At 34.2% G+C, this 22215-nt stretch overlaps 2 protein-coding genes across 3 annotated transcripts in view; one reads left to right on the top strand and one right to left on the bottom strand.

Moving 5' to 3' along the window:
- Nucleotides 1-426: 426 nt before the first annotated feature.
- On the bottom strand, nt 427-3946 carry LOC123563302 (caspase-7-like). 2 transcript variants are annotated; one of them, XM_045356022.2, is made up of 3 exons: nt 2856-3946; nt 1782-1844; nt 427-1465 (listed from the first exon to the last, which is right to left on the bottom strand). In XM_045356022.2, the coding sequence occupies exons 1-3, from the start codon at nt 3688-3690 to the stop codon at nt 816-818; spliced, it is 1548 nt and encodes a 515-aa protein (XP_045211957.2). In that variant the 5' UTR covers nt 3691-3946; the 3' UTR covers nt 427-815. The 2 variants fall into 2 exon arrangements, with proteins under 2 accessions (XP_045211957.2, XP_045211958.2); XM_045356023.2 differs by lacking the exon at nt 1782-1844.
- Nucleotides 3947-10515: 6569 nt separating this feature from the next.
- Nucleotides 10516-22215, top strand: part of LOC123563301 (protein sidekick-2-like) — a 53037-nt gene continuing 41337 nt past the window's right edge. Inside the window, exons 1-5 of the mRNA XM_053524598.1 lie at nt 10516-11092; nt 18772-19038; nt 20315-20620; nt 21365-21479; nt 21950-22158. Of these exons, the coding sequence (XP_053380573.1) occupies nt 10984-11092; nt 18772-19038; nt 20315-20620; nt 21365-21479; nt 21950-22158 (1006 nt within the window). The 5' untranslated portion in view covers nt 10516-10983. The remainder of the gene's footprint in view (nt 11093-18771; nt 19039-20314; nt 20621-21364; nt 21480-21949; nt 22159-22215) is intronic.

Raw genomic sequence — 22215 nt, 5'->3', positions numbered from 1 at the left:
CGTATAACTTGAACATTAATAAATTGTTGATATAGATACAAATGGATCAGGTAATACTATATGAAATGTACATAGAAAATTAACACATGTTATGGCATATGAACACGGAATGACCTTCATGATCGATCTGTCAAAATTGGTTATCACAGAACAACTTTTAATTTTGATGTTAATGTTCTGATCACTTTACAGACAACTGAAACTGATGACGATGATTTGTCAAACCAAGTGATTACAGATGATTGCTAATGACGATAGTTTATTAAGTTGTGATAACGAAGACATAACACAATAACGGCATCTGTTTTCTGACGTAGATATGTAACTTTTATTTTTGCCAGTTCGCAAATCTTCTAGAATGACTATGTACTTTTTATAATGGTGTTTTCTGTTGTATCGTTGTATGCTGTACACATATGACAGAAAAAAGATAAATATATTATATTTGTGATGGTAAGTAAAATGTCGATAACCAAACATTTAAATTACTGAAAACATTTACAGCAAATAATAACACGATTGTAACAATAATGACAGTTATGGTGTAACCAAAATCATATAAATAATCAAATTCAACAAAGTTCTTTGAACATTAATGGTTAACATGCACTTATATCTGAATTTGGCTAATTTTGGTCTAACTTAAATGATACTAGAAAGATCATTTTAACAATAGTTTTACAGTTAATTCTAGCGACGTTTCGGCACTATGACTTTTTTGTACAATGCAATTCGTAATATAAACAATATGCGAGTCAATATTTTGTTTTCCAACTGAATCATCTCCTACTATACTGTAGCAATGGACATGGTTTCTAAAATAAAATGTCTTTCGTAAGCTTACTTTCGATAACAGAAACAACTTTTTTCTTGTGAAATTTTGGATCCTGGACATGTGTTTCACACTGTGAAATCAAACGACACACTTTTGTTAACACAATCACCAAATTTTTGGGCTTCCTAAAATCATATTCCATCAAAACTGCATGTAAATGATGAATCATCCAGGACCCATTAGCTTCGCTCCTCCATGCTACCATCCCTGGTGGTGCTGCGAACATAACGAGCATATCGTTATCACAACAATTTAAATATGGTGTGTCGTCATCTGATAGTGTTGCAACAATACTTGAAGAAGGAGATTTAAATCTTGCTGTTCTCGATGGAGATTCAAATCTTGTTGCTTTCGAAGTAGATTCATATTTAACTTTTCTCGATGGAGATTCACATCTTCCTGTTTTCAAATGAGATTCATATCTTGTTGTTCTTGAAGGAGATTCATATCTTGGTATTCTTGAAGGAGATTCATATCTTGGCGTTCTCGATAAAGATTCATATCTTGGTGTTCTCGATGGAGATTCATATCTTGGTGTTCTTGAAGGAGATTCATATACTGATGTTCTTGATTGAGATTCATATCTTGCTTTTGTGTCAGCTGTGTCCGATTTTCCCCCTGAATCATTCCCTGAAATGAAAAGGTAACCGCAGTCGTTGACCAACTTATATTTCCTATTTGAGACAAAATACAAACTGAATAAAGTCAGAAGGCGGGCGTATTAGTGTTATACTTGTTAACATGCCAAACATGTCGCATTCAATTACTTTTAAACAATAACTTCTCTTATCAGAAAGGAAACAAATGCGATTCGAATAATTACTAATATTTGTTTTCCATGATAAAAGTACCGAATACTTTTCAGAAATGTGTGCATCATGTCTGTGTCTTAGACATTATGTATTAATGTCTGTAAAAAATAAGTATGTGGTAAATGTAACGTTACCACTTTCTGCAGTCCTGCGCGGACCGGACACACTGATCTTGCTGCCATCGTCCATATTTTGTCCTACATAATGATTATAGTTCATATATTGTTTTCATTTATCTTACACATGTTTTAATTCATGAATAGTTGTACAGGTATGGGGAAGTTTATTGTTAACTTATCTCAGTTTAGATAAGGGGAGAAATAAACATTACATGTACATAAAGTTACACTGTATATTAATCGCTTTAAGAAAAAGTATAAGGAAGGACAATGATCTAGGAACATGATAAAGTGCATGTACATATTTCCACTAAAAGTAAAAACAAACTGTAGTGATATGTATGGAACGCCGGGATAGTCTGATGTGATCAGCTATAGTTTCATTTTGTTAACATACAGAATTAACTTGTTTAACCCTGTGCTATTTTGTCAGTTTGCTATACTGTCTTGTCAACTGACCATATTATCTTGTCAAACAAACATGTCATTGTGTTAACATACAGAATAAAGTATAGCAAAACATACAAAATAACACAATTAGACAAGACAGTATAGCAAACGGACAAAATCAATACTGATTTAAACAAGTTAATTAACATAATGGCATGTCTGTTTGACAAGATAATATGGTAAGTAGACAAGACAGTATAGCAAATGGACAAAATAACACAGCTTTAAACAAGTTAATACTGTATACTAACATAATGGCATGTCTGTTTGACAACAAAATATGGTCAGTAGACAAGTCAGTGCAGCAAACTGACAAAATAACACAGCTTTAAACAAGTTAATACTGTATGTTAACATAATGAAACTATAGCTGATCACATCAGATAGTCAGGGCGTTCCATAGATATGGTTCAAGTAGACTGGCAAGCTGATAGAAGACAATTTTAACAGAATGTGCATACTGTAATAGAACATGACTGTGTCAATAAAAGAAAAATGAACACAAAAGCTTTGGAAGTGTTTGCTACCTAAACATTAATGCAGGTCTGTTTACTGTTAAATAATATTACTTCTAATTACTCTGTACAATTTGAGAGAAACGTTGGCAGAAAATCATGTACTATAAGTTTTTATACATACCCCTACATGCTTGAATAAAGAACAGTTTCGGTTTGCCTTCCAGTGTCGGACAGTGGGCATCATCAAACATTTTAACTATTTCACTTAATTCCATTATCTGTCCATCTGCACACGAGAGCCCATAAATATCTCCAGTTCTGTTTCTCGGAGATGAAAGTTTTTGTCCATGGGTACTAACCATTATGGCGAAGCAATCACAATCAGAATGGTCAATTTGTTGTGCTTTCCTGAGTACCATTTGCATGGCTAGCTTGGAGAGATTTGTTGTCATGTCTGAATTTAATAGCTCAAAACCAAACTTAGTTCTAATTTCCTCCATTTTGCGAAAATCTTCATCTGCTCCTTTTCTGTGGTCGTCATCATTTAAAATTTGGTTATTTACAAAAAGGACCATGTGTCCTCTTCTCTTATGGTTAAATTGGTATTGGTTGTCAATGTCTGAGATGTCCATGTGTTCTTGTGCCGTTGTTTGTTGTTCTGCAATGTTCACCGCTTTCGTCGCAGGTCCCTTTTCGAGTATGTTTGTCTCTGACGAATAAGTGAACATGTTGGAAGTATTTGTGAACACCATTTCATTTTGTTCACTTAAAGTGATATCAAAACCTTTATAATGATCTGCTGGTGCAATTGATTCTATCTCTCCATCAGTCTCCCTTCGAGCAGAGCTTCCGCGGTTAGAGTAGCTTTGTGTATTCTGATGATTAGTTACAATGTCTTCTTTTCCGAATGTCTTTCTGTCTGGACCTAAATATTTCCGTAATGTTTTCAAAATACTGTCCTGTTGGTCTTCTATCAATATTTCTTCATCTTGTTCAGCCAACAAAGGGTCCGCCATTTTACCGGTAGTAGTTCAGTATAAAACTTTTCACTCGTCTTGTGTATTGTATTCAAATTAAATCAATACATGTACTACCAAGAATAACTGTTTGCACGTTGGATCTTCATTCAAATTTGTAAAATGCATATTTTCTTCCCTTATATACTATGATAATTGTGGACAACCGGATACAATAGTCAATATTATTAGACTATCAAAAAAGAATAAATGCAATGAATTTAATCTCGTAATACCAGTCAATTCAGATCTTTGTTTTTCAAATAAATTTGTATATTGGTTGATCTCTCGGGAATCTATGAACAGTATATATACAATATACTTTATAGATAACAGACCAGTAATCAATGGAATTGAAATATCAATAATAATGGATTACCAAGAGTTGTTTATACCTTGAAGTAATTTCTGACGAAGTCCTTGAATATAAATTAACAGGATGACGTTGATTGGTTAAAGTTTACAACTCCGTATGGAATACCGATAGATTTTAAACAGATTCTGAAATTATAGTTTGCTATCAGAAGAGTAGAATTGTTTCGCAGAAAAAAAAATACATTATTGGTCATTACTCCTTTGGTAAACTATCAAACAACTTCGGTTCTTACTCTGTGCCCGCCCGCTTAGCTCATAAGGCATAGCGCCGATCTTAGGGTCGCGGGGTCGTGAGTTCGATCCCCGGGCGTGGCATATGTTCTCCGTGACGACTTGATAAAATACATTGTGTCTGAAAGCATTCGTCCTCCACCTCTGATTCATGTGGGGAAGTTGGCAGTTACTTGCGGAGAACAGGTTAGTACTGGTATAGAATCCAGGAACACTGGTTAGGTTAACTGCCAGGCCACCGTTACATAACTGAAATACTGCTGAAAAACGGCGTTAAACCCAAAACAAACAAAGAAACAAACAAATCGGTTCTTACTCTATTAGGCATAGTCAATCAGACTGCAATGTCGTACTGTAAGCCTGAGTATTCCCTGGGTATTCATTTTTGATTCATTCTCATGGTTGTTCAAACTAGTGGATGTCAAAAAGATACTGTTTCCTCTTTTTGAATTATAGTTTTGGATTGCTCCATCAGGTTGATTTAGAATTCTTTTTTCGGAAAATACTTACAATTATACAATAAAAGAAACGATTGTTTTTATCTACAAAATATCTTTTTCTTAAAATATCAAAAACTGTTGATCACCGTTCATACATGAACAGTGGACTTGAAATAAAAAAAAATTGTAACATCTTGAGTGACAGTTTAATCAATAGAAGTTGATAGTGTGTTACATGCACGTAAAATTTATATAAAATGGAAGGACATGAGTAAAGTAGAATAACAAATAAATGGGTTGGAAACAAGTAAATAATCTCACGTTACAGAAAATGAAAAAGGGGCCGATGTGTCATGCTTGTTTCTAGCGGTAACGATGCACAAAATTTAAAGCTACAATTCGTTATATAAAGTGTTCTCAATTAAAGTGTATCAATGTTCTCTTAGTTTGCGGTGACTAAAAATGAAATAATTTCATTCAAACGTTTATCAGGTGTGTTCTTATCGCCGGTCATATGTTTGCCTCAGTGCCAAACTATTGTAACCTCATATAAATAAAGTTTTCAACAAAGGCAGCGATATCTCTACTCCGCACTCAATGTTCTCTATATATTTAAAACGTACTATTGCTGTCTGAACTATGACTTTAGGTATGTAAGGCTCTCAATAGTTTGAAAGAATTATTCCATTTTTATGTACAAATTATATTAATATTTCAGTTTAACATTCAAACTCCTCAATGAAATATAATTCTGTTTCAGATAAAGTCATTGTAGCAGTGGTATTTCTACCATTGTTTGCACGTAAGTACCATATGTGTAAAGGTAATTAATTTCAACCTTTTCGAGAAAACCATTAACAATGTTATTGTTTTTGTTTTTTTAATTTATTCTAATCATTGATTCAGGTAATGTTGTTGGTAACATGATATATGCGAGTTATAGGTTTAAAGGTGTAACGACTAGTGTTAGAAAACATGATTCAGTTATGGTGCTATATTTCTTTTTATGTGTTAGTTAATTGTTATATTGATTTAAAAATTTCTTTTAACAGGGGGTTTCTTACTGAATGGCATTATTACTACAAATTCACCAGATTTTCACCAGAATCCGACACAAGCAACTGTAGGTATGTGAGACACGTTTTCATTGAATGTCAGGGAAATTTATGTTGATGCCTCAACATGCTACTAAACTCCATGGTTTTTCAAAATTGTTTTTATAGGGGGCGTTATTCACTTTCAAGTATTTCCTACGTAGGAGTTACTATCTCCTACATGTATATGACTTAGTATCACCTACGTAGGACTTAGTTATATTTGCAAATATATAATGTGTTCGTATATGCATATCCAAATCTTTTCCTTTAATTCTGAATTTGTCATGCGCAAACCATTATTACCTCTACGTCGTTTGTCTCTTGTCAAGGGCAAATTGTACCTACCAAAAACAATTTCCTAACTTTAGGAGGGAAATGGAACTTTACGTAATCGATTTCAAAAAGTGTTCATCAATTCAACATATAAAAGAAATATTACCTTTAAAGGTCTCATATGAGATGGGTGAATTTTTTCCCAATAATAGAAGTCATTCCAACTTTGGATATTGAAGGCCAAAAATGCCGTTTTCTAAAAGGACAGATAACTCTTTTTCAATACTGGTGACCTATGACTTTAATTCCATAGCTTTGTTTCTTAGATGATTGTCCTTCAATACTATATCCAAAGATTGAAGAAATTCTATTATTGGGAAAAATTCGCCCATCTCATATACAGAGACTCTAACGTACGCCTTTAAATAAGGAAAATACATGGAATTTCACATAATTGTCTTGGAAAATAATCAATACTGTTATCTCATTGGCGTTTTTCATTTGTAACATTGAATTTCAGTGATACCAAACCATGCACTTCGAAAATAATATTTGAATTTGGCAGGTAATATTAAAACATAACTTTTTTCAACAATCTGAAATCTTACTTTCTTTCCCAAATAAATTGCAGTATGAATTATATAAATCTGCTGCATGCTAAATTACGGCAAACTAAGATGTAGTTTTCTAAAATGGACTCCTCTATCATTCAATTTGGGTAGCACCACTTGTTTATCGAAGGGGTGTTCACTGAAAATTTACTGACTAAATAGTGACCAGTGCAGATCATGATAAGCCTGCACGAACGTGCTGGCTGATCTTGGTCTGCACTGGTCGCAAAGGCAAAACCACTTACCGCCTGCAGGCTAAAGGTTAAACGTTGATAATGCAGGTCCAGCACACAGCGGCCTTTAAATAAATTTTCATCATAAAAAAAGATGAAACAGCTTTCCAGACAGATGTTATGCGTACTAACATTATTGCACATGAACAGTTATACAAGCAGTTAGAGCCAAAAGGGGATGTAATAAAAAACAGAAGATTCAATAACACATTCTAGTATATTCAGCAATATTCAAACCTTTGACAAATGTTAAAGAAAATAATTATCAGAAATAGGATTTAACAAGAAATTAATGTTTTATTATGTTCATAACGGAAAATGTGACAGCCACATTTTAAACAATAAGAAAGGAGGATACAAGATTCTCAATATAAGTCAAGTGATGTATAGGTGGCCGTATTCTATTTATATGTCATTGATTTTTTCTTGTTTGAAGATATTCGAAAGAATAAGATTGGTTTTAAATTATTAAATTCAAATAGGAAACCAAACCTCTCGCAGTCATAGACCGTCTACGGATCTCGGGGTCGCGAGTTCGATCCTCGGGCGGGGCGTATGTTCTCCGTGACTATTTGATAAACGACATTGTGTCTGAAATCATTAGTCCTCCACCTCTGATTCATGTGGGGAAGTTGGCAGTTACTTGCGGAGAACAGGTTTGTACTGGTACAGAATCCAGGAATACTGGTTAGGTTAACTGCCCGCCGTTACATGACTGAAATACTGTTGAAAAACGGCGTTAAACCCAAAACAAACAAACTCTCGCAGTCATACAATGCAACAATATAACTACTCAGACTGGGCAGTTCTCATGGAGCACGAGATTCACGTGAGAGACACTACTCGTCCTTTGAGATTGTTATGCTAAACCTCTGGGGAAGATTCTCACTTTTGAAAATCATATCGTTCCCTGATATTGTTAATATCGTTGATGTCATCGATTAGAACGTGTCTACTTATTGATTGTTGAAAAGGATAGACATGTGGGTTACAAAAAGTATATATGGAGAGACCTAAAGCTTAGTGCCGCTATGGACCGCAAGTTGGTTAGCTTATTCCAATGCTCAAATGTGCATAATTATGGTAACTTGCGATTGCCGTTTTTTTTTCTTTATGTCACGGTTTAAAGACTCGAACCCGGGGTATCGGAATACTGTTGCGATGCTCTACCGATTGAGCTACCGGCTGCCTACACACTTTCTCCCCGTCCTATAAGTGTAGTTGTGACATTTACATACTATGATAAGGGGTACATGTAGTTATTTAAGGTTGCGAAGAAGTTTAAAGATATAATATACCCAGATCGTGAACAATTGCTAAGAATAGATCAAACATTGATAAAGGGAAGCAACTATCACAAACTATTGTGCAGGTGCAGTCGAGTACTTCTGCTTTAAAGCGCAGTACATTTCAAGTAGATAAACGTATTCTTTCTGTATTTTGTGACTGTCTGTCTTACTGTACAGAGCTTCAGTTTCCTGCTTAACTGATACAGGTTGGAAAAGAATACACTAAGCATTTACCCGTATAACGCACTTTTTAAAATTCATATTACTTTTTTTATAAAACTTCATGTTTCATAGTTTGGCTAAATCAAAAGATAGAGAGAAAGATCGTCGCCGTTGACTTTTAAAATACAGATATATAAAGCTGTGTATGTATCTTGTTTTAAGATTTCAGACCCACAGTGCTCATGACATTGAATACTGGTTCTTCTTCCTTCGGCAGCTTAGTAGGCTAGCAGGTTGTGAGTCCTATCGAGCTTTAGGATTTTTAAAGATTAAACAGCCGCATCTTCCTTAGGTGCGAAAACTTTAAAACCAGTTAATTTTTAATGCTATGAGCATCACATGTTTAGGTTGTGGCAAGTACTTTCAGGCAAAGTCGATAATCTAGTGGTAAATGAGAAGCCCTGTAGGGTCATGAGGGTTTAGAAGCAGTAATTTTAAACGGCAGTTTATTACAGTGTTGGATGGTTCTGTACGGGAGGAGAACTTGCATGCAGTGCTATAAGAGGACTTTTCCTCCTCTGGTCCTTCTGCAATACTGGTGAATTCTAGTGCAGAAGTTAACCAGGTCGTACTTGTATAACAGAGTGAACCAGTGCTGTCTACCTCAGCACGCTGGATACATTCTAGCTTTGAGGTGGCAGCAGAGGAATTTCGAATCGTAAGTACAAAACAGGCGACCTGTCTGACTTTCCTTTCATTAGTGCACAGGTTATATAATGCCCCATAAGAACCGTAGAAGCTATAGTCAGGTAATACCATCTACATGTTTCCTTTAGGAGTTTTTTCTTACCTGGCACAATCGAAATTATCTAGTACATGATCTTGAAATAAGTATTAATTGTACATTCTAAAGCTGCTGGTGGTACTGATGAGCGCATTTGTAAAAAAACGAGAAACACCACATCAATTTGGTCTTTTCCTGAGAGTATAGCTTAGGGCCTACTGACTTCTCTGAGTTACTGTGGGATAACTACTTCAGTATCAGTTGATGTTTGGGAAATTCCGATATATGGTTCTAAAGCCTTTTGTCATTAGCTTGACAACACGTTCAGGCTGAATGTCAATATCTTGGATGGGAGGTGAGCATTGGATGATCCCATGTCTGGTATGTCGTCTGCGTCCTCTCATGTGTACACAGACTGAAACTGTTCACTGAGGATATTAGCTTATTTTTTTGTTCAATGCAAATTTGGAGGAACACGTCTGTTTTAGCAAAGATGAAACCCTTTAAGATTCCAACTTTTTCCATTACTTTAAATACGTATCAATAGCTCGGGAAGCGTTTCAGGATCTCCCGCATGTTGATGTTGGCTGGTGTGACGTTATTTCCAGTGTGTGCCGAATCGCGAGGCAATAATCGCTGATAAGTTCATCGGAGCATTGTATTGAAAACTGACTGATCCAAACCAAATACCAACGGGCATTGCTTGAGGCACAGATAGGTTTGAACCACAAACTGTCTGCAAATCATGCAGCTGATGAAATAATTTGACATAATTATATGTAGGCTACCTGTAGCATGTGTAGGCTTATTGCATGATTTCAGAAAGAGGGAGCAAAAGGGAGTCAGGGCAGTGGTTAGCAGGTAATGGACTACAACGTCAATGGTCCGGGTTCGATTCCCGGTCACGGTTGATATCCTGACTATAGTGTTCAGTGCTGGGTGATTTACTTATATAAATTTGTTTTCAGCAGTAGGGATCTGTCTAGACTGGATGCTGGGGAGGTAAATATGACACGGCGTCTCGGGCTCGGCTGAAAATAAGTTGCAGTTCCATTCCAGGTGACTACACGCGTTAATTAAACAAGAAACTATCTAAATACCTTTTCTGGCAACTAAAAATTAACCACAGAGGCCCAACTTGACTTGTTTGTCAACTAGCCTCTCATTAAGTTCTAAATACATCAGAGTATTTTAAATAGATAGGTATATACTTCATGTTGACCGGCTAGTACACCCACACTATATTTATTGTTAGAATGACCAGCGTGAATTTACCTGTCAAAGCGACGCACCTCAGTGATTGCTCATTCGTTCTATCCAATCAACTATCGTAAAGACGTCACGTGCGTACTATTATTAGTTGTAACGGAAACACAAAAGGTGTACTGAAAGATCAATGGAATTTCGCGAGTTTATTGCATAATAGTGTATTCACGAGGGATTGAAGGAATTTAATTAGCGAGCTCTTTAATTTTTCGCCATCGTTTCGCCGAAGTTCATAGTAAATTTGAGATAAAACTAGATAAATGACATCCAAGATGGCGGACCACGTAATTTGGTGACACATCCGAAAACCCTTCCCTGACACCTTTATTGTTATCTAATTACGGTTTTAAACATGTATAATCGATAGATGTTTCGTTCACACAACGAGACATAATACTGTCAAATATAAGTGCACTTAGATACATATACCCTGTGGATCATTTGTGTTTGGATTTTCATTTTCTTATCTTACCTGGGAAACTTTTAACAAAATATGAAGCATTGAACTAACGGTCACGTATAAGTCGTTAGAATGAGTTCAAATCATAGGTTAAAATCACACTGGACGTTTCACGCAATACATGTATTACTAGTGCTAATATTGGTCCAGAATCAACAAAACATAGGTTGTCATGCTCAAGGTAAGCATATCTACCTGTAATTACAGGTGTTGGGCAAAAGACCCAAGTTTTTGTAACTTTTTACATGTAAATTGACATGTGCATAGTTGCTCGTAACTCGTACTGCCTCAATAGCTCAGTAGTAGTGTCTGCTTTGAGGTCTGGGATTCGATGCCTGGCCGCGGCATGCCAAATACATGAAAAATGGTACTGGTAGCTCCCTTGCTTGGCTGTTAGTACCAGTAGGTAAAATAAGCACGGGTATGTATCTGTTACTGGAAACCTAGTTTGTCGCACAAGAGCTTGGTAGCTTGGGTTGTATGTTGATTATATATCCGACACGTACTATATACGTACCTTTACCTTTATGTTTTAAGTATGGGCAATATCCAGTAACAGTCGCCAATCTCACCATATAGCTCATTCATTTGTGTTTGATATCCATCCATGCTTTTGACTGTACCTATGAAACCATTTATAAACCTTTGAAACGCATAGCAGTATGCTAACTAAATAATGCATTTGTGACCATTTTTTCAGTTCAACATGTCACATTTTATTGAAAAAAAACATTACACCACTGCTATTACATCAGTATTTCATAAATTATCTGCCTTTACTTAAAATTTCAGGTTTAGATGCTCTTTCATTCTGTCTCTGTTCTCCGTTTATACTTACTGGATTTGATCCACTTCATCACTTCTGTATAATGGCACAATATTTCATGAATACCCTATGCCCCTTTTTAATTGCAATTTCAGGTCCATTTAGATGCACTTTCATCTTTTTTTTTTATTATACAATAGATATCATTCAAACTTAGAACAGTTCTTCCACATCATCGTCCTCATAATGTCACACAAGGCTTAAATTTACAAGGCCATGGCATAACTCTGGCACTAGGGCTGTCATTGATTGGGTCTTTGGCATATCGACGATACCGATATATCGGAAGACAAATATCGACGATACATCGATATATCGATTATTAAGTTAGATTAAAAACCTGTTTGTTCATGGGCATGCTATATACCTTCTTGTTAATATTATGTTTAGTTTTATTGCCTACTTTTTATATTACTGTTTGATTGTGTTGTATTTGTATCTGTGAAATAAATAAAATAAATGAAAATTAATGAAATCTTTTATAGATCTTCACTGTGCCTTCATTCCTCTTTTGCATTTATCCTACTTTACAACCTAGTGAACTAAAATACCAGGCACTGGAGTCGGGTTTCAAACAGCTAAAATTCTGCATTTCTCTTCCACAGATATCTATTTATTTATTAAATTAATTAATTTATTTATTTACCATGTTTTTATTTATTTTTAGCCTGTTTCATACCCTGTCTAATTTTTACCTTGCACTTACATTCGGTACTGGCATCGCGTGTTTTTGTTTTTTTTTTTTTTTTTTTTTTTTTTTTTTTTTTTTTTCTTTTTTAACTTTTGCCCAAGTTTTCGATGGGCCTCAAATGTGTAGCGTTGACTGTTTGTTTGTTGTACTGAAAGACATGTTTAAGTAACACCTTGTGTTTCTACGAACCCAAACAAAGCTTTTCTTTCCGTCTTTCGACTCTTTTTCCACTATTAAGCCAGCAACGGCTTCCTCTTCGGCCATCTTTGATTGTTATTGTTACGGACACTAGCTAAATTCTGTACCTTTTTACTGAGTGATCAGCTATACGCGAACAAGTAAAAAGCCGAGATTGACGTAGAAACAGTATATACACTATGTTTTTACATGCACAAACAACGAAGCGACCTTTCAAGACAGGACAACTTAACTTTTTGCAAATAGATTCTGAAGTTGAGCCCTTTTTACTTCTACCCATATAGGTAGTGCCGGCTAGTGGGAAAAGACTGCTACGGTACAAGTTTAGACATGACCTTTTTTGACAACTTCCGTTACTTACGGCACATTTTTGCAGGCAGAAAAAGTTGTTTTAGAGGGTCTGAGTGTTTATCTAGACAGTTGTTTTTTTCTCTCTGTAAAATATCGATTTTTGAAAATGGGAATCGATAATCGATCGACCAAAAAATATCGTTGATACATCGATATCGTTTCTATCGATGACAGCCCTATCTGGCACAAATATTTCATCAGATATATGTCCCATTTTACTTAGACTTTCAATTAACTTGTTGTGAACTTTTGCTCTGTCTTAGTTATTACCAAATGGATTTGATTCAAACTTATATATGCTTTGTTAAAAATGTTAATATTTTGATACCCTTTCACTCCATCTCTTTCATTACATTTGACTTTGACAAACTGTTGTCCAGTAATGAGTATTGTAATCCACATTGGAGTCATTACACACTCCAGTAATAGCTCCAGCTTCCTCAGATTGCTCTATTTCTCTGTCCAGCTTTGACATTGAAAAGTGCACTGTCTCCTGACAGCTCTTGTGTAATCTCTGTGTATTTATTCATTCAATAAGGAGAAGTGACTTACTGGATATTGCCCTATTTATAATTATTATTATGTACTGTTATTCCTTAACTTTATAGGCACTTCCAGCTGCTGATGCTGACTTTTTAGCAGCATTATTCTGTATGCACCCTATGACGTCACATCAGAGTGATTTGTAGGGACATATTATGTTATGATGCCGATGTCCATCTGTCTGTCCGTCCATAATTTCATGTTTGCTCTGTAACTCTTGAACCTCTCGAAGGATTTAGAAAAATCTTAGCACAGATGTTAACTACATCGAGACGATATGCAGAGCACATGTTTTGGATGGCTCGTTTCAAGTTCAAGGTCACACATAGGGGTCAAATGTCATATGACATTGTTTTGTGTCCGCTTTGGAACTCTTTAACTGCTTGAAGGATTTTGAAGAAACTTGACACAATTGTTCACCACATCGAGACGATGTGCAGAGTGCATGTTTCAGATGGCTTGCTTCAAGGTCAAGGTCCTACTTAAGTGTCAAAGGTCATACCTTCGGGCATATTTTGTTCTGCATTGCTGTTTGCTGTACTCTTGTTTATGTCTTGCACTTGCAGCAACTAGCTTTGCCAATTTGGAAATTTTTTAGACCCAAAAGACCGGTTGGCGAACAAAAATTACATCTATTTCCACTGGTTAAATTTCTTATATCCTGGTATTTTTACCTCAGCCAGTGTGTGGTATATTTATTGTTTTGTAATTGTCACCTTTTGGTCATTATGAGAATGTCGTCCCTGAGGATTGCTGACTCTATAATACTCGATAAATATATTGTGTATAGTGGGCCTGACACAGATCTAAAATCTTGCATGTACTTGTAAGGACAGTTAACTATAACATAAATGAAGATTTTATCTTTCTTTGACCATGTTGACACTTTGTGGAAAATTGCAATTAAAAAATATCACAAGGGAATAAAACCTAAATTTCTTAGTTCTTAATTAAATAATTGTTGTATTTTATATATTTAATACAGTTTAATTTGTAGTTATACATCAGAATTATTTTAAGCGTTGCGTTATTCATATTAAAATACTTCAGTGTGCATATCATTCTGCATACGTAAAAATTCAGTAGTTTTCCTGAATCAAGTTAGTATTGCATGATTGGGAGCATTTACCTTAAGAGTAAGTTATCTGATACCAGGTAGCAATAAAAGGCTTCTGGTTGTGTCTGGGCAATGTATAGGGTGAAATACAGGTGTGTTCTATGGTAATTGTGTGATATTGTTTCAAAGATTATTGTATTTGTGTGGTGTAAACTTTCAGTCTGGTATGCAAACAAATCCTTGTACATCATTGTTAGAGAAAATTCAGCAAAACTGGAGACAACTTCTGAAAAATCAGTAATATACTGAATATCTAGAAGTGGAGATAAATTGTGAAAACTTTAAATATTTGTTATTCTAGCAAACTTACAGCAGAAATAAGTTATAAATCACTGAACCCATATTTCCATTACACAAGGACAACTTAATTGTATATCTTTTAATGTAGTTGTATGCATTTAAGCATAATTATATAAACTTCTGAGAATTTTATCCTTTAGCCTGCTGGCAGCAAATGATTTTGTCTTTGCGACCAGTGCAGACCAAGATCAGTCTGGTCTGCACTGTTCGCTATTCAGTCAGTAAATTTTCTGTAAACACCCCTTTGAATAATATGTAGTACTGCCCAGATTGAATGATGGACCAGTTCATTTTAGAAATTTAGCACTCAGTAGTCAGTGTCCTTCTATTCTGTTTTATATTAGTTAAGTTCAAGTGACAAGTATGTTTTCTTGATATCAATTAAGAAATAACCTTGATCTTGATTAGTTTATTTGTTTCAGATCCTTTGCACATAATTATTGTACTTAGATTTGATTAGGGTACTGCTTCCTACTTAGTCTTAATAATATCTCTTGTTTTGGTCCTTAATATGCTGTTAAAATGATTATAAATTTTATAAATTGTACAAAGATGCAAAATTTGATTTATTTGAAAACTCAGTTTTCAGTACATAATCATATGAAGTGTTTCATTTTCAAGTCAGTCCAGAGATGAAAGAAAAATGTCTCATTGATGGTCCTAAAGGCTCTATTAATCTTGAGTTTGTTTGTTTACTGATAATTGAATAATACTGTAAATTGATTTATCTCTCCACTTTGGTACTTACCAAATTCTTAAGGATTAAATCTACCAAAGGCCTTTTTATTTGCCTGTGTGAAAATTGCTAGTTATTGAAGGTTTCTTTCTCAGTTACAGATAATTGTAGGGCTGATACTTGTTGTATGACACCTTTGTAACAGGCTGGTAACATTGCCCGATCGGGCTTACAACACAAAAAGTAATATTTCTTGACAAATAATGAAGATATTTCTTTCAAACTTGGTCCATTTATTAAGCATTACATATAATGCTTATCAAGATTGAAATAACTTTGTTGCCTTCAGTTTAGTTAGAATTAATTCCCTTTTTTAGATTTTTATGATTCATAATTTTTGAAGTACAAAAAAATTATGTTTTAATGCTATGTTTAAAACATAAAAGGGTTCAATGGCTTTCTATTGCTCCAACTTGTGCGCCAATACCTTTATTCTACATATTTAGGGTAAATACTTTGTTTCTAGTGCAGATGTATGAGCAATTTTTTTAGGACTACATTTCTCTATAAAGTTGTAATTGAAAGCAGAGTAAAATATATACATTCATGTACTAGCGCAATAATTTAGAGCATTAGAAAGCCATTTAACCCTTTTTTGTTTTAAACTTAGCATTAGAACATTATTTTTTTGGACTTCAAAGATTATGTGTCATTAAAATCTGAAAAGGGGAAATAATTCTACCAAAGCTGAAGGCAACCAAGTTATTTTTATTCTAATTTGTATCATTTCTTATGCTTAATAAATGGACCGAGTTTGAAAGAAATATCTTCATTATTTTTCAATAAATATTACTTCTTGCGTCATAAGCCGATCAGGCAATGTTACCAGCCTGTTGTAAGAATGTCAGTTTTATGGTACATATACATATTTCATTGACAGAATGTATAATGATGGTCTAATGTACACAATACATTGTGCAAGTGAAACAATTTTTCACTTCAACACAATTATTATGTAAAGAATTGCTTATTTATTCTAATAAGAATTGTGCTTAAATGATTGTTGCATTGATGCCATTCAGTGCTCAGGTAATTAATTCCCTAATACAGGGAACAGGGACTTGATTAAAAAAAATAATGTATAATGCAAAAATTAAAGAAGAAAATAATGAAACTTTTAAACAGCATAATTATTTTCTAGTCAGCAAGGTACATGTACCTCCAAGTATTTATCTGACATTGTTATCAAAGTTTACTCAAGTCTGCAAAATTTAATGTAGGCTATGTTTTGCAAGTTGTCATTACCTATTTCATTTGTTTACAGTTGACACGATATAACATTATTAGCAATTAGGAGTGACCTGTCGCTTTTATTTTTAGATTTGGATTTTCCAGACTGTTCCATTTGTTAAATAAGGGTTTGAAAGATATTTGATTTATTTAAAACTATAAATATATTTAAAATACTGAACAGTCTGAAATTGCATTGATAGCTCAGTTCGTAGAATTGAGGAATCTTGCTAGTGATTTAACTTTTGCGATTAGGAGGCTGTAGGTTCGAATCCCACACAGCGCAATTTGTTTTATTTATATTTTCATGTTTTTTTTTTTTTTTTTTTTTTTTTTTTTTTTCATTTTATTTCATCATTTCAATTTCATTCATACAATTTCAATACATTCAATACATTTCAAACACACGCGCCCAAAGGAGCATCCTCACACTCGCTGGCGGCGTCGGTTTCCTTCGAATAAGTGCCATCAGCTAGTTGAATGACCAAATTGTCAAGAACTAAGTCAGCCATGTTGAATAATTCACAATCAAAAAGATATTTGAAAAACCTATGTTATATGCGAAAATAGCAAAATGAGACAAGTAATGCAATTCAAATACATCTTTAACATGATTATCATTTTAAATATATGTTACCAAAATATAAGATGAAAAAAAAAAAAAAAACACACACAATATAAAAAGAAAAATAAATATATTGATCTCCGTTGGAATTCGAACTCACAAAAGTTAGATTTCAAAACCGTCAGGCTTACCACTGCACCACGGTGTCTAATTGTCGGGGAGGCAGTCATTGAATATTTTTATAAAAATAAGTTAAAAAAGGTAGGGTACCCCTTTACTGAAATGATTTATTCCAGTAACCTTTCAAATCTATTTATAAAAGCGACAGGTCACTCCTAAATGCTAGTAAATATAGATGTTTGTTTTGAAATGATAGTTTAAACATTTGTTATTTCGTCTAAATTATGACTCATACACCATTGTTAGTATGACTTAACCTTCACTGTATACTATAGCTTTAAGGTAGGTCTAGGACAATGTACATTAATTTACACCAGTTTTGTTAAATATGTGCACAACAATACCAATTTCACCTTTGATCTTAGATAAGATGTCATGAAGTGATAATTGAATTGCATTTTAGTTGGTTTTTAAATGTCCTATTCATGAATTTATATAGTCTGTTTTCATGTTCAAAACTGTCTGTCCATATTTAGCTAGCAACTGGGTTTGAATGGAATGATCAGTGACAGACACCCCCCCCCCCCCCCCCACCCCCACTCCACTTCACACACACAAAAAGCAACTGTTACACACAAAAACTGGTTTCTGGTTTGATATTTGCAACTTTGTGTGTCAGACATGCACACTTTTTCAGAGTTTGAATGTTTCTCATAATCAAGTACCCAAATTTTAAATATATTTATCCTCTGTAAAAATAAACAAGGTCATTTCATGACCATTAAACCACATTCTATGTTTGTTGATTTCTCCCATAACTGGTCATAAATATATTTATTCCATAATAATATTAGGCACATTATATAATACATGTCAAGTCATAGTTGTTCAACAAATTTATAGAATAAGAATGGCAGACAAATATTGACGTGGGTTTGGGGGTGTCTCAAACTATTTTTAGCAACTTCAAAGTATATATATAATGTAATTAGAACTTTGCACAAGAAAATAGCCGTATTTTGAGAGCCATATGAAAATATTTGAGCTACTTTAATAAGATTGTAGTGAATGTGGCAAACTGACTCCGGAATTTACTTACAGAACTCCTATCGCCTACATAAGAAATCAAGAGAGGTGCAAAATTTAATGCAGGTTTTATATATTACCTATATTTACATTGCAGAGTATCCACCAACGTCTTTCAGACAGTCACCTACAGCCGGCAACCCAATACCACTAGGCAGTGCAAAGCTTCTCTTGTGTAGAACAAACAGCAACCCTACCCCACTGTACCGCTGGTCCAAAGATGGTATATATATCTCAAACGCGAGTGCCATATATACACACAGGATTGACAACGTGGCTCGGTTTGATGCTGGACGTTACAGATGTGAGGCAAGCAATTCATTCGGAGCTATACTTAGCACTCCCGCAGATGTTGAAGTTGCATGTAAGTACATGTATTAAGAATATGGTATTCATTGTCTAGTGAAAGTGTTAATCATCATTTTAATGTGCATTTTAACAAAGCTAATCTTGTAAGCTTAACTGGTAATTTCAAACAATAAAATATATAAATGATATTTTAAAATATTCCAGGTTAGTTTCTGTTAAGATAGTAAGGCATTTTACATGTATATGCTTGATTTCTAATATTTTTTCTTTTTTTCTATTCATAGAAATTCATATAAGGTTATAAAAAATATAACGCTTGATGTATTAATACAAAACGAAAGATTTCTTTAACTGTTATAAATTACTAAATTAGATGTTAAAGTAAGACATACAAGTCACATGTAGACTGTGTACTTGTTTTTGCCAATTAAATTACTTTCATTAAATGGTAAAACTATGTTTGCAGCTTCAAATGCATCTAAGTAAAAAAAATTCAAATTTGATATATATGACTGATTAAAGGTTTTTAGATGTGGTTAAATACCTTCACTGATATACATGGCATGAGTCACTGACCAAACATTCACAAGGTCAGAAAGAACAATAAATGATTTCGCTTAAATGATTTGCACAGTGTAACTAATTGAAATGAACTCCTTAAATAATTTGATTGTGTTAACTTTGATGACATTTCAAGGTGAAGGTTGACATGCCTATAGACACCAATGCCAGAAGTATAGGGTGTCGTCATGAAATCTTTTTAAGGACTCTGGTCTTTTCTAGATACATGTATTTTAAAGCCATAACAGACAAACCTTTGTCAGAAACCTGTTTAACTTTAACAAATATTAGATATTCTCAGATTCAATGTACATGAGGTTTCAGCACTGCATTAAGACAACAGGCAGAGTGAAATTGATCCAGCTCTTTATGTCTAAGCTCATTTGTTCATCCAGGCATGTTAATATTGTCAAAGGCCATCATTAGCTTCTGTTTGTTTAACACAGCGTGTGGCCTGTGTACAAGATGATGTGCTGCTTACTATACCCCCTTCCTCTTGACCCTTCAGTTATACTGCATTTAGTTATATGGAGAGCTATCCTATCCATTCCAGCATTGACATCCATGTATATAGCTTAGCTAAAGTTTTGATGCACTTTCACTTTATCTCTGTTATTACTTGGATGGTTCAGATTTGCTTTAGGCTTATAGTTGTCCTTACCATTGATTCTACAGATACCAGACTGCTACAGTTTTTTTTTTCATTGAATATTTGAATATTTACCTTGGCTTCTATTATATTTGTATTTAATTTTAACTTGTTGTTTCAGATATGAGTCCATTTGTTGGGGAAGGTTTACAGTATACTGTGACAACAAATGTTAGCAAAGCAATTGTGATAGAAGTGCCAAAAATAGACAGTCACCCAACACCAATTTTTACATGGAATAAAAATAACCAGCCAATGAATGTAGAGGGGTCTCGTTATCAAGTGACTATGAATGGATCTCTGGTGCTATTAGATAGAAAAATTGACGACAGTGCAAATTACTACAAAATTGACGCATTAAATGGGTATATTAATCCTACTGATAATCCATTCAAAGAGGGACCAGTCTTCTACGTTACTGTCACAGGTAAAACAATGCTGCTTATTGAAAGTTCAGGTGGAAAAATTGAATTTGTTCATTTATGTAGAATTGGATATAAAGTGTATGTCTTACAGTAAAAAAATGAAATAAGTAAAAGCAATGAACAAGGGAAAATTGTGTATAAAAAGGGAGGTAATTTGAAGAATATTCAAGATAGAGTTATTGTTCTTGTGCACTGCAAGCACTCTCATTTGTATGTATCTATATTTCAAGTTTCATTTAAATCTCTTCAGTACTTTTGTAGTTATGCTCTGACAAAGACTGTAGACAGTGATATATATGAATATATGGACGGACAAAGTGACAACTAGAATGTTGCTCACTATTTGGGGAGAAAAAAGAAACTGTCACTTAAATACTATGGAGGTGCTTCTGAGCTGACAATGACTCTATAGCATTGCTCATATCTAGCAAGACTTTATGGTTGTATATTCAAGGACCATGAGAAAGTATGGAACAAATTGAATTTCAAGTTGTTCATTAGACAAAATGAGACATACACAATTTGTAATATTTTACTAAGAAGATGGGATTATTTTAATGACAAACTGAGAAACTTAAACATAAAGTTGCATTTTTTATAAAAGCATTAGGTTCAAACAAATCGTTATTTAACACAGATAATAGATAGATAGACATGATCCATTTTCGTGATTGGTATATCTATGTCCTCAGCTTCTGTAAATTACGAAACAATTTTATTTTACAGTTCTGTTTTTCTTTTTCCAGCTAATTCTCAAGGAGCTGCACGTCAGGGACCAGTTATTGTTATTGGACCTCAAGATAAGATAGTAAACAAAGATCAAGACACTACAGTGGATTTTGAGTGTATTTTTAATGCAAGGCAAGTCAATATGTTTTAATCCTAGCTTTTATAACAGGGGATTCTACCAGATTTCAGCGAAATGTTTAAGGCTGGAATACTAGTAATTATTAACTTTTTGTAGATTTGTAGCAAGATTTAATTCAATAAAACATACACTTTCTGTTCACTTTAGTCATCAGTGTAAAATAGAAAAGTAAATCATGGAGCTATTTCTTGAATAAATTACCAGAAAATTATTTTCAGTTCAGTATTATACAGGTATTATTGTATGTAGGGTTGGAGGTGAAAAACTCTTATGGTGCTGGTTCATTCTAAAGGGGCCTGGTACGTGTGGGTCACCTTAATATGACATACTAAAACAGTCCCAAGCCACTGGGGACAAAAACATGTGTCATTGGATATATAACTGTGGCCAGGGAAATTACAGTTATATATCCAGTCAGACCCCTTTGGTTCATTCTACAATTAATTTATATTTATCTGTATAGTCCTGTGGAGGAATTACAAATATCTTGGTACAAAGTAACAGATGTCAGAAATCAAATTCTGCCCAGCAACAAATATTTGATAACAACAATTGGCCAGAGAAGGTTGACGATAGTAACTCCAAATCCATCAGACAATGGATTATATGAATGTGAGGCATCCCTGTCGGGATTCGACAGAGTGTCGGCGAGCGCAAATCTTACAGTTTATGGTAAATATGGTCTTTATAATTAATGTTGTATGAGCCGTGCCATGGGAAAACCAACAT

The sequence above is a fragment of the Mercenaria mercenaria genome, chromosome 2 (genome assembly GCF_021730395.1).
Source record: "Mercenaria mercenaria strain notata chromosome 2, MADL_Memer_1, whole genome shotgun sequence".
Taxonomy (NCBI): domain Eukaryota; kingdom Metazoa; phylum Mollusca; class Bivalvia; order Venerida; family Veneridae; genus Mercenaria; species Mercenaria mercenaria.
Note: the sequence above shows the minus strand (reverse complement) of the source record. Positions and strands in the feature narration are given on the sequence as shown.

What these genes read in the sequence shown, in the direction of transcription:
- LOC123563302 (XM_045356022.2), bottom strand. Translation starts at nt 3,690, where the DNA reads ATGGCGGACCCTTTGTTGGCTGAACAAGATGAAGAAATATTGATAGAA. An exon ending in CTTTATTCAAGCATGTAGGG is followed by an intron (nt 1,845 to 2,855) that starts GTATGTATAAAA and finishes ATCATTATGTAG; the next exon opens with GACAAAATATGGACGATGGC. An exon ending in GCGCAGGACTGCAGAAAGTG is followed by an intron (nt 1,466 to 1,781) that starts GTAACGTTACAT and finishes TTTTCATTTCAG; the next exon opens with GGAATGATTCAGGGGGAAAA.